This window comes from Nuphar pumila, chromosome 15 (assembly GCF_984573655.1).
Source record: "Nuphar pumila chromosome 15, dmNupPumi1.hap1.1, whole genome shotgun sequence".
Lineage (NCBI taxonomy): Eukaryota > Viridiplantae > Streptophyta > Magnoliopsida > Nymphaeales > Nymphaeaceae > Nuphar > Nuphar pumila.
This window is the reverse complement of record NC_143263.1, coordinates 83697478-83711207: the sequence shown is the minus strand read 5'-3', so window position 1 is coordinate 83711207 and position 13730 is coordinate 83697478. Positions and strand designations below refer to the sequence as shown.

General features: G+C 38.3%; 1 protein-coding gene across 2 annotated transcripts in view; it reads right to left on the bottom strand.

Moving 5' to 3' along the window:
• The window catches only part of LOC149815815 (DEAD-box ATP-dependent RNA helicase 11-like), a 52247-nt gene that overhangs the window by 26091 nt on the left and 12426 nt on the right, over positions 1 to 13730 (bottom strand). For both annotated transcript variants that reach the window (XM_089989226.1, XM_089989225.1), the window contains exons 4-6: positions 5028 to 5270; positions 4650 to 4817; positions 4328 to 4441 (exon numbers count right to left, since the gene is read on the bottom strand). In XM_089989226.1, coding sequence (XP_089845352.1) covers positions 4328 to 4441; positions 4650 to 4817; positions 5028 to 5270 — 525 coding nt within the window. The remainder of the gene's footprint in view (positions 1 to 4327; positions 4442 to 4649; positions 4818 to 5027; positions 5271 to 13730) is intronic.

The window sequence follows — 13730 nt, the reverse complement described above, 5'->3', positions numbered from 1 at the left end:
TGAGTGCTCCATTGCTATGTCGGATCATCAGATGTCATCTTTATTGGAGGAGTGTCGAGCCTGATTTCTACCTTTATATAAATCTTTAATTGTCGCGGATTGGCAAAAAAATTTTAGAGTGGCTTTGTAATTTTATTCATAATAAAGATTACTTTACCTTAACCCATTTTCTTGAGTAAAAAAATGGTGGAAATGCATTTTTTTAATCTTAACCCACTTCTTTGGGTGAAAAAAACAGAGAAAATGTGCTTCTAACAGCCTCTAGAAAAATGAAAAAGTTGGCCCTCAAAAGGTTAAAAAAACCTAAAATGAAAAAAAAAATTAGCCTTTTTAAAGTGCGTTGAAGGTGTATCGTACGATACGCCCTGTATCGTATGATACAACACGATACAGGGGTGTATCTTATGATACACCCGATACGGGTATGATACACACTCGTATCGCGATATGAGTGTATATCGTATCATAAACCCGTAAACCCCAAACGTAACAATACGTATCATACTGCATCGTACAATACGGCACGATACAGACAACCTTGGGAAGGAGTAGGGAAAAGTGCAGTTTAGTTGTCAAAAGTGTGGCCTAGGTGGGCTAAGAGCAAGGCCATCGTCTAGGCTTATGGGTCTAGGAGGTAGGATTTTTTTTCATCTAGGCAATGTAGGCAGTGCCTATGTTTCCCTGCCTAGACCGCAAGGACATGGTTGTCATTTTTTTACTTTTTTGTCTCCTTCCTTCATTTCTTCTTTTTCTTTTTTCTTTTTTCTTTTTTCTTCCGCTCCAAAAGCCTTCTTTTTTGTTCTCCCATTTTCTTCTTCTTTACCTTCTTATTTTTTTTCTTTTTTTCTTCTTCTTCCTCCTTTCACCCCTCCGCCTTCTCTTTTTCTTTCATTTTCCCTTTTCTTTTTCCCTCATTTTTTTCTTTTTTCTTCTTCTTCCTCCTCTCGCTCCTCCACTCTGATTTTTTTCTTCTTTTTTATTTTTGTTGCTTACACACATAGATAAAATCTATTTTTTCAATTATATATAAATATGAGAACATGGCTCATCTTGTCCCATTTTTTTACGTCACTATTAAGTAAGACCCTCCAAAAATCAATTTTTTAGGTGTTTTATGCTCAATTTCAACAATTAGATGTGTTTATCAATACTTATTTATTGAGAAACAAACTTTGTTTTAAATTGATTTGATGTAAAAATGTGAACATTTTATCACAAAATTTTAGTACGATATCAACCGATGATTTTTTTACGTTTTTAAAATACACATTTAAGCATAAAGATGTTTAATCAATTACATGTTCTATATTCAACAACAATCATAAACACATCTAATGATTCAGATTGAGTATAAAACATCTAAAAACTATGATTTTTGGAGAGTCCTAACAGTGACCTAGCGAAAAAGGGGCGGGATAATTTGATATATATATATATATAGATAGATAGATAGAGAGAGAGAGAGAGAGAGTAATTCGATGGTGTGCCCTAAGTTTTGGTGTATGTTCAATATTATGCAATTTCATGAATTGTGACATGTTACACTAAATTACACACTTCATCCATAGTTACAATCATATGTTTGTTACTAAATTTAACTATTTATTGTAATATTTTTCTTTTCCCTGATGTTTTATTTTTTTGGTCCCGCCTACTCCATTGAGGAGTCTTCTGCCTAGGCACCGCTTTTGACAACTAAGAGGTGCAGAGTGCAGAACCCTCACTATTCACGCCAGGCAAGTCTCTCTCTCTCTATCTCTCTCTATGTGTGTGTGTATTGATTTGGGATGTGGGTGTTGGGAGGAGCCACGGCTCCTCCTGTTTCTCAAAGAGTAGAGCTAATGGATTGGGTTTCTTCCGGCTCCCCTAGCTCTCAAAATTAAGAGGGGAAGGGTCACCGTCTCGTGAATAACCCCTCATCCTTGTTCAAAAAAAAGGAGAAAGAGATGGGTTGTGCCCATGAGGACCGGCTCACCACTGATGAACCTTCCCTTTTTTATCCAAATGAAAGGGGATGGTGAGTCAGTGATCCCTTTCATTTGTCCTGTATCTGGAAAAAAACAGGAGAAAGAGAATTGAGATGGGGTGCATCAGGAATTACTGTTCAGCTGTATATTGTGTAAGAACTTTTGTGCCATCCTTATTGATCTTAGTCTAAGCATTTGTATTTAAATCATCATTGCCAACTATGTTATGATTTATTGCTAATGAGTCTTAATTAAGAATAAGAAAATAGACTCCAAAATTTCTTTTACAGTTAATATTTTCAGTTTATAGAAGGGAAGATTACAGGAAGTTGCCGCGTGAGAAATACCCTTTGTGGAAGTTTGCATCTGAAATTGAAGAGAAAAATACAAATTCGGATGAAATGAATACAGAAAAAGATGTTAAAGAGCAATGTAATTTTTGTGGTGACCAATTTTCAGGAAAAATCACTCGCATCAAGTATCACTCGTCTGGAATTACAAAAAAAGATGTTCATCCATGATCTAAAGTTGAACCATATGAAAGGGAAATGGCAAACACAACAAAATTATGTCTTTTATGGGATCCTCAAGTGGATGTGGAAGTGCATCAACTTTTGTAGGCACTTGAATCATGCTTCATTGTCGGGTTTGGGGTGCATAGTACAACAAACTGTGACTGCCATGTTGAAGAAACAAGAGAAAGAGTCTTGATTTCATGCTTTTTGATGAACTAGTTATGAATAATTTGCCAATTAATATTATGAGATCCAAAGAATTCTGTGATCTTGTAGCCATATCTAATAGTGGCCCTGGATATATTCCTCCAAGCAGTGAGACTGAGAACAAAATTGCTAGAAACAGTGAAAAAGAAAGTAAATAAATATATTTTAGATGTCGAATCATCATGGTCTATGACAGGTTGCACACTTATGTCTGATATATGGACAGATACTAAGAAAAGGTCATATATAAATGTCTTAGCAAGTTCAGTTAAGGGGCACTATATTTTTTAAAGCAGTGTGTTTCTGGTATTCCAGGAGTTGAAAAAACTGGAGAATTCATTGCTAATTTCTTATCTTCTGTTATTGATGAAATTGGACCTGAAAATGCCGATCAACTCATAACTGACAATGGGTCCAATAATGTATTAGCAGGGGCAATAGTTGAACTTAGATACCCTGGTTTGTTTAAAACTGCATGTGCTGCTAATTGCAATGATCTTATCTTAGAAGATATTGATAAATTGAGTCGTGTTGCATTGGTAATGAATACTGCAAGAGTACAAAATTTGTGTACACAAAGCAAGCAGCTTTGCAAGTAATGAGAGCTCACACAAAAGGGAAGGAATTCTCAAGACCAGGGGGCACTAGGTTTGCATCTCATTTGATTTGCCTACATTCTGTATTGAGACTTGAAAAAGAGTTGAGGTACATGGTTGCATCGCCTGAGCAGAGAAATTTGGAAGTTGTAAATAAAGAGAATGGAAAAGAAGTAACTTGACTAATCCAATATGATGAGTTTTAGAAAAATGGAAATGAGGTTATGCCTTCCATAGAGCCATTAGTGAAGATTCTGAAATTGGTAGATGGAGAAGGCACAACAACAGGCTATTTCTGTGATGCCATAAATCAAGCAAAAGAAACAATTAGATCTTTTCGGCAAAGGCATGGGGAAAAGTATATACCATATTGGAAAATCATTGATAATAGATGGGCAAAAAATCTCCGTAGCCCTCTATATGTGGTGGCATCATACTTGAATACTCTACTCTTTTATGATAAAATGGTGGCGTTAGATAGAGATGTTGTCTCGTCTTGATTCTGTGGTGAAAAAGTTGATTCCGGGTAAAGATGAGGCTAAGCAATTAGCATCAGAGTTAATGAAGTATCATTCAACTATTCAAGGGATCCAGAGTTGCTTGAACCAGATGGGCTGAGCATGAATCTTCATCAAGAAGCACATTAAAACTTATATTATAACATAATATTTGTTCACCATAATTGATTTTAGCTGACATAAACCAGAATAAAAAAAGTGAATACTCTATCTCTTTAAGCAAAGGGTATTTTTTTAATTAATTCAGTTATAATATAGGAAAATCGTCCAAAAGACTGACCATCATTTATAGATCTGTCTCAGAAACTTCATTTTCTTGGTATGATCTGCTAATTTTCAACCAACAAAAAACAGAAATGGCTGCAAGTAGCATAAGATAATTGGATTGCTAATCACATATTTCATACTACCCACATAAATGAGTTAGGAAAAAGTTCATGCACACAAAGAACAATGGTTCTCAAAATGGATTATAACTGGAAAATGCATTTTTCTTTGAATATTGATATGCCATTAGAACTTACCTGCTGTGTCCTATCGCCATGAATTGTTGTTGCTGGAAATCCATTCATGCACAGCCAGTGTTCCAATGAATCAGCCCCCTTTTTCGTCTCCACAAAAACTAAAGTGAGCGCTTGCTGCAGTTTGCATAGAAAAAGCTAGAATTAGTAACTACACTGGCTTCTGATACTGCTTCAGAAATAGGATTTCAATTACATGACCAGAGTGGCAGCAACATAAAATGTCATAACATACAGAAAAAATTGTGTAGGTTATTACTCTTGCCATATTACAAACAAACTGGACATGACTCATGAGTCCGGGATATGAGAAACCCGTCCATACCTTGCCATGGGTTCCATTTGCTCTTTGGGCATGAAGGAGGTCCATTAGGTGGCTCCTTTTGTCAGACTCGTGAACAAATTCCACTCTTTGAACAATCAAATCAGTGCTTGAACCAACCCTTCCCACAGCTAGGAATATGTAGCTTGAAAGGAAATCAGAAGCCAATCTCTGAATGCACAACCACATAGAGAAGCCTGTAAGAGCTTCTAACTCAAGGAAACACACGAGACGGGAAATAATAAATGTCGAGGAAACGCACATCAAATATAATATATTTAGTAAACCTTTGGACAAAATAAAATGCAGAACAACAATAAATGAGAAGATGATATAGTTGCAAAAAATAGGGGGCGGGATTGGGGATAAACATAATAGTACCTGTATCTCCTTAGGAAATGTGGCACTGAATAGCATTGTTTGTCTGATACCACGTTGTGGCATATCCATTTGCTCAACTATTTTCCTAATTTGAGGCTCGAAGCCCATATCCAGCATCCGGTCGGCCTCATCAAGAGCTAAGTACCTCACCATTTGTAAGGAGACTCTTGCCCTCTCCAGCAAATCTACCAAACGGCCTGGGGTTGCAACAAGAATATCGACACCCTTCTCCAGATCCCTTAGCTGAAAAGAGAGGACATCATGATAAGATAAGTATGAAATCTTACTATGAGTTTTCAAAGTGAGCAAGCTAAAATCCAGAAGCTAAACAGGAACATTACTTGCACAGGATCAGGAGATAAGAAACTACATAACAAAAATAAATTGTGTTCATGTATAATAAAAATATCAACATGTGATAACTAACAGACACGACTAGCCACAAAAAAAATTTCATCCTAAGGATTGCCATCTAAAGAAATGTTTCAGAAAAAGTCCAGTTAAAATATGATTTCCGTGCAGACAAATGAAGAGTACACTTCTTGGTAGATGTATGTGTGGAAAGACTCTGTCCTTTTCTGTTTGCTAGGGAGCCGTGGCCAGGGGATGACCTAAGCAGTTAAGCTGGCTTGGATGTAATTTGCTAATGCTTTTATGCCCTTATCTTTAAAGTCCTTATATGTAGCCCATAACTGATTTTCACTGCAGTTCTTACCTTTCTCTTTTGGCTTTTTTTTCTTTTTCTCATGTCATGCGCTCCTACATTTCAGGTAACCTCAGGCACCCTTCTTTACGTAAGCATCCAAACTTTTATTCAAATTTAAGTAGAACATTTCTCAATTTGGAAATGCATGCTATTCAGCTTATTATTATACAACATAATTGTGAGCAAACTATAAAAAGACCTAATAGAACTAAGCATTTTATGTATTTGAATTTAAGGTTTTTACATATCCATCCCTAACATATGATTAATTGACAAATGCATCCCTACCTTATGGTCAATACCTATCATCCCTGCCTTTTGGCACGTTAGGACATGTTTGTTGTTCTGTTAACTGAGAGTTAAGTTAACCATGAGCAATGAGTGACCATGGTTAAATGGCTGTGAAAAGTTCAAAATGTCCTTGTGTCTTAAGTTGACCCTGCTCACCCTTTATGAATTCCCCTTCTTCATGCAGCAAAGTCCGGCAAGCTCATCCTCTTCTCTGACACACCTTCCAACGAGCGCCTCCTCTCTGAGGGATCTGTCAGCTGCTCCTCTCTGGTGGTAATTTTTTATGGCAGTTCTCTCTCTCTCTCTCTCTCTCTCTCTCTCTCTCTCTCTCTCTCTCTCTCTCTCTCTCTCTCTCTCTCTCTCTCTCTCTCTCTCTCTCTCTCTCTTGGTTGTGCATTTGGTAATTAGATCTGTCATACCAAGAGTCAATAGGTGGGAGGAGAGATAAAACGCTGCCCTTAAATAGTTGCCAACAAAACTCAGAAGAAGAGGAAGAGGCGAATCATTGATAGAGGGATCCATCTATTGAAGGCGAGGGTCACAACCACAAGCCATTAAGAAGATGGTAAGGACAATTAGTATCTTAATGGCATTCATATCCTAACCTTGTCAAGTAAGAAACCTTGCAGTTTCTAAATTTGTTAGAATTAGAATGGAGTATGGGCATGGACTCGATTCAATCAACCTTTAAATGTTGTTCCTCTAGCTACTCTTGTCAAGAAGAAAATAATCCGTATGAGTGGAGGTGTAATAACATATTCGTTAGTAGATGTTTTGGGGCCTGGGATCCATATTTTGGATCCAAGACCCCGAAAGCATCATTAAGAATAGGGGCATTATGACCCTTATACAAGAGTTTTTGGGGATCCACGATTGGATCCCTGCGGATCCAATCCGAGAACCCATACTGAGTGGGAGGTGCGGGTCCAAAACCGCGACCGGGTTTGGATCCCGAGTCGCCGACCCAGACCCGACCCGCTTGTTAAATCAATAAAGGAGAATTTTTATTAAGGCAACCCAATAAGGGTTGCTCAATTTTTTTTAGCATGTGTTAGGGTTCAGAGAGAACCCTAACCATGATCGCAAGGAAGAGAGAGGGGGGGCAGCCGCCGACGAAAGGGTAACGGCCTCCGCTATTTTCGAAAGGCACCCTCCTTCTTCATGAAAAGGCCGGTAACTTCTCCCCCATCTCATTCGCCTCTTTTCCCCCTTTTTCCTCGTTGTTTTCCCAAATTTTCCTCTTGTCTCTCATCTCTTTCGCCCCCTCTCGATTGGTGTCACGGCAGTGGAAGCCATAGGGTAGACCGATCCTCGCCTCTCATTCGTAACCTCCCGATCGTGCCTTCACGACGGTAGGAGCAGCTAGAGCAAACAGACCGCCTTCTCACGGTAGCAGCCCCGAATGTCGAAAGAGGTACGATGCTTCTCTTGAAACTGTGTGAGGAATCAAATATGGATTCGATTCCGTATATTGATTTGCAATGGGAATCTATGGCACACCCTTAGAGGGATGTTTCCCTTCAAGAACCTTGGGGGAAGGGCGGACCGTGGATGGTTCCCCATGGCCCGATTTACTTCCCTTCTTGCTCGCTTATTTTCCTTTCATTTGGTTGAAAAGGGAATTACTGTGTATGTAAATGAATTTACAAAAAGGAAAACTGACTGTCTTTCTTGTTGAAATCATGGTTGCTATTTAAATTAAATTTCGTTTTGGGGTATCGTATTCTTGGAATTGTATTCTTGACTTGGAATCGTGTTTCTGGATTTGATTCACGTCAAAGACGTCAATCTGTAGTGGTTTTCTTTGTTGAAGGGGGGGTTCACATTGATTCTGGTTTCATCGAATGGGGGGTGTGAACGTGTACCTAAGTTGGACTATTATGACTCAGTCCAAACTGATTTCTGTTTAGGATTTAAGCTGGGACTCCCTGTCAGGTGGGGCTGCATGTTTCTTTTTGTTCTTGGGCTGAGATCACGTTGGGTTGATACATGATAATCTGTGTCTCTCCTGAGTGAAGCTTGATTCGGGTGGATCGGCAATTCTGGTCATAAGCAAGATTGTTTTTACGCATCCAGAAGGATCACCATGATTGTGATTAGACTTGTGAAAGCGCTGTCAGACTCAACCGACATGGATCGGCTGGGTATGGAGTGGGGTGGAGTAAGAATATATATATATATATATATATATATATATATATATATATATATATGTATATTTCTTTCCACTTGTACAAGGTATATATGCTGATTCAAAATTTTGTCACAGGTTCTCTTAACTTATATATATGTAACATTTTCTTCTGTGTAGGCATGTAATTATGTTCATAATGGTTGATCCTTTGTTAATCATGTTCATCATGATAGGTTGATAGTGAGGTTCATGCATGAAAGTTATCAGTATTACATACATAATGGGGTTTGATAGACAGATTTATCATGCGCTTTGTGTATAAGCACCATGTAAATGTTTCTTGAAACCCTGAGCTTTGGATAATGATCTGATCATGTTAATTGATCCTTGTGTGCATTAAGATAATTGTGCAAACAAATTTTTTATGAAAAATCATGCGGTTTCAGCATAGTTGGTTGATCTGTTGGAGGGTCAAATCCAGCTGACCCAGTCGGCTGGACTGGTTGACAGGCTCAGTCGGCTGGATTGAATTGACTAGTTAGTTTGTAGGTTGTTGGGTCCGGGATTGATAAGCCCGACCCACTTCCCTGGGAAATGCAGAAACTTACACTTTTGACAGGTGGAGATGCAAAATGTTATCTTGGTATTGCATCGTCCTGATTATGTAATCATTAATGTGATCAGGGATCGATTATTGATATTTTTGTGAGCATGTATGCTTGATGAGAATGCATAATGTATGTGCACACTCACACACTCAAAAGAGGTATGCATTGGTGAATGCACGTATGTGATGTAGGTAACTACATCACTTAAACCACACAAGTTAGTATGGCACACTACTACACTGTTCTAGTTGTCCTAACGGGCTGGAGTTCCGTAAGGGTTCCCGCAAGGGAGGATGCGGGTTTTCACTTTACTTTTGCATATAGTGTTGCAAAATTAAAGAATTAAGGTAAATTAAAAACATAATAAAGAACAGTGTAATATATGTTCTGGGATCATCCATCTGGAGAATGGAGATCGTAGAGAACTGGTCTTGGAGAGACTGTGCGAATACAAAAACTCTGTGTGCTGCAAATTTGTCCCCTGAACCCGATATTGAGGTTCCTTCTCCTGACCACGGTTTTAGGGAGAATCCGTAACTTTACCTGGGGGTGGTGTGTATGACACAACTGTTGTTTTTTGTACCAAGAAAATGGCACATGTGGGCGTAGGGTGTCTCTTGTGGCCCCGACATTAGATGTGGAGGTCTAATGTTCCGAAGGTGATTTAGTCGAGGGCTAAGTAAGGAACATAGTAACAAAATACAAATTGTGTGCTAAGCTACCCTGAAAACCTAAATTAACCTCGGAGCTTGTATCAGTTTGCTTTATTCGCGGGCAATGGTAATTAAAAAGAGGAACATAAAGTTGTATGCATTTAAAAAGGCATGCATATGGAAAGAAAAAAGAGAACTTAAAGGTAAGATAATAAAAGAATTCATGCATTTTCTTGTTATGCACTAGATCATGTATATTTGAATTGCTCTCTAAATCATGATATGATGATGGGTGTATGTAATTTACTTTCTAAAAGCATGCTGAAAGATTTGGTTACTTAATGTTTGCTATATGCTACTGCTTTATTGTTCCCTATATGAAACTCGTCGTATGTATGATTTCTTAGATACCGCAAATTGTTATATCTGCACTCACTCAAATTATTATATGGGATTTTATCCATGTTCTTTGTCTCACCTGGTTTCTTTAAAAATAGTTATGCTCAGAATTTTGGTTGACACCCTACTTTGTTGGTCTTGGAGAGACTGTGAGGATACAAAAACTCCGTGTGCTGCAAATTTGGCCCCTGAAACCGATATTGAGGTTCAATCTCCTGACCACGGTTTTAGGGAGAATCCGTCACTTTACCTGGGGGTGGTGTGTATGACACAACTGTTGTTTTTGGTACCAAGAAAGTGGCACATGTGGGCGTAGGGTGTCTCTTGTGGCCCCGGCATTAGATGTAGAGGTCTAATGTTCCGAAGGTGATTTAGTCGAGAGCTAAGTAAGAAACATAGTAACAAAATACAAATTGTGTGCTAAGCTACCCGATGAACCTAACTTAACCTCGGAGCTTGTATCCGTTTGGTTTATCCGCGGGCAATGGTAATTAAAAAGAAAAACCTAAAGTTGTATGCATTTAATAAGGCATTAAAAGAGAACTTAAAGATAAGATAATAAAAGAATTCATGCATCGAAAAGAAATCATGCATTTTCCTGTTACGCACTAGATCATGTATATTTGAATTGCTCTCTAAATCATGATATGATTTGGTTACTTAATGCTTGCTATATGATACTGCTTTACTGTTCCCTACTGGTGAGTATATGAAACCCGTCGTATGTATAATTTCTTAGATACCGCAAACTGTTATATCTGCACTCACTCGAATTATTATACGAGATTTTATCCATGTTTTTTGTCTCACCTGGTTTCTTTAAAAGTAGTTGTGCTCAGAATTTCGGTTCTGACACCCTACTTTGTTGGTTTTTCAAAGGAAATGGTGAGAAGTGAGGTTGGACTGGCTACTGGGAATGGATAAGAGTCACACTTGGGTCTTTGACAGTTTCACGAATGGACAGAGTGGCTCTTTCGTTTTGTCTTTCAGTTCTATTTTTGCTTTTCATGCCCTTTTTGTTTTAGTCAGTCTTTGGCTACTTCCTATTGAATACACATTGTCGCTGAAGTTGATTCTTAATTCTTATATAAAGAATTTGATTTGGTTCTTATGGATGATGATTGTAAGTTCGTTTGTGGTGTTTGGGCTATCCAGTTGGAATTGAAACTGTGAGGACCCCGGGTCTCTGGGAAGCTTTCTGTACTGTTTAAAAAAAATCCGCAATTTCAAAGGGTATGAGTTGGGATCGTTACAGGAGGCATTAAGAGCATAGTCACAGGTATCGCCAATATTTATTAATGCGGTACAATGGCAAAATGATATTAAAGGTAAAATATCATGATATTTTCAAAATATTGGGAATTTATATATATCGCAATATTATCGTGATAGCAGCACGTCAATGGCGTTTTTTAAAAACACTTGGTGTAAGGGTATTTTAGGATTTTTTTAAAAAGGGGATGTGTATGTCTTTCCTAAGTTTCCTAATAGACTAGTTTGGGTATAAAGTTTATACCTTTTTTTACTTTTGTGAGGGTTACGTACCTGTCACCTTTTAAAAAAAAGAGAGAAAGAAATAAAGAGAAGCTGCTTCGTCTCCTTGAGTTCCAGCCTGCTTCGTCTCCTCGAGTTCCAGCCTCCTCAAGTTCTAGTCAACCTGAACAGGTTAAGAAAGAAAGAAAGAAGAGAAAGAGGCTCTAGATAAGAGTTTCCCTACTGGTCTTCCTATTCTTAGAGTTGATCCTCTGAACATCATCCAATACACAGACAATATTCTGATACTGGAATCACTGTCTGTGGCTCAAAGCATTTGGTTAATCTTAATGGTTTTGCAGCCTTAAAGATCAACAAAGAGAAGTGCAGCCTCCTTTTATTTAAGGTACTCTGGAATTCATCAGTTGGCTGAGCAGCAGCTTGTTTTCGGTTGCAAGCAGGTATCAACTCCCAATTACTTAACATTGGAATGCACCTAGCTAAAGCGAGAGAAAAGGAAATCATATGGAAGAATGTAAAGGGATAGAAAGGTACGAAAACTTCAAGCTTGGACAACAAGGTTCCTTTCCTTAGCCGGCAGACTTCCTTTGGCCAAGTATGTACTGGCCAGTATCCCAGCATACCTTATGAGTATATATATGAAGATTCCCAGGCAACCCGAGGAAAAAACTTAGAAAATTATTTGTGCTTTTATATGGAAGGGATCTAATGGTGGCAGAGGCGGGACCCTGTCGGCTGGGATCAGGTAACACTACCAACTAATTCTGGAGGTACAGGTATCAAGAAGATGAGGATATTGAACAAAGCCTTAATTGTCAAATGGTGCGGGGCTTAATCTTGAAGGACAAGACTTGGACTAGTCTGCTTAAAGCAAAGTATAGACTAGATGGAGGGACTGTATTTCAGTTTTCAAGGAAATTTGCATCCTGTTGGATGTAAAATTAGGGAATGGCATGATTGCTGCCAGCAAAAGTCAGGATGGAACATTTAGTTCAGAAGGTATTTAAAGGAACACGAGCGTGATGAATGGTTAAAAGTACTTATGGAATGTTAAGATGTATATATATATATATATATATATATATATTTGTGTATGTAACCTGAAATACCCATCAGGGGTATTTCAGTCATTTTCCATGGTTGTAGGGTCGACCCACTAGGGGCTGACTTTATCCTTTTTTGTTTTCTTTATTTTTGTTTTTTTCTTTTTTATTGGCCTTGTACTATATGACTGTTGGGACAGCCCTAACTAGTCATTGGGCTAGTCCCAACGGTCATTTATTATGACCATTGGGGGGCTAGCCCAACCACTAGTTGGGCTCCCCCCCTTTGCTCTTTCTTTGCTTATAAATAGGGTTCTTCCCTACCTTGTATCTCAATGCTTTCTTAATCATTTTATAATCAAAAGTTATATTTTTTATCTTTTGTCTTGGCCCTTTGTGGCTATTTTGTGCTATCGTGTGCATGTGTTGTGCTATCGAGTTCATTCTCATTTTGTGATTGTATTATCCCTTGTGCACTTCTTTGTATTCTTGTTGAACCTTATTGGGTGTTGCATTTCCGCTTGTTGAATTACATGGTATTAGAGCCAACGGCTCTTGGGATTGTGTAAGGCTTCTCCAAACATAGTGATTGCCATTGCTTCTCTCTATCAAGAGGGGCAAAAAAGAATTCATGACAGTGGCTGCATTCAAGCTAAACAACTCCAACTATTTGATGCGGGCTGCTGATATAGAGCATCATATCAAAGGAAAGAAGTTATGGGGACAGGTGAGTGGTACTGCATGTGAACCACAACTCACTCTCACCAAAATAAATGATGACGAAAAAAGAGAGAAAGAACTCAAAGACCATCTCATCGCGGTAGAGAATTGGGAAGTCGAAAATGCCTAAATCCTCTTTTGGTTCTTTAATAGCATGGAACTCAAAATTGTAGAAAGTATAGTTAAATTCAAAAAAGCATGTGAGGCTTAGAGTTTTCTCAAGAAAACGTTTGTACAAAGAGATTTGACACGAAAATATTTTCTTCAAGAGAAAATTTGTACGATTAAACAAAGCGATAAGAGTGTGAAAGAATACTATGGTACCCTCTCACCTCTTTGGGATGAATTAGCATTACTTGAGCCTAAGTGGGATGGTCCCGCTATTGAAATGATGGAAAAGCAACTTGACGAGGAACACCTATTTACTTTCTTATTCGGGTTAAGACCCGAATTTGAGCAAGTTAGGTCCAATACCTTGCATAGGACCACTACCACCTTTCTTGATGATGCTCTTGGAGAAGTGTACCAAGCCGAAACCCGACTTGGCATGACCAAGGGAAGTGGTGAGGTTCTCATTGTGTCAAGACTCCTCAAAAATGTTAAAGCGTACAAACCTCCTCAATTTTAGAAAACTAACAATAAAGGAGGTAACTAC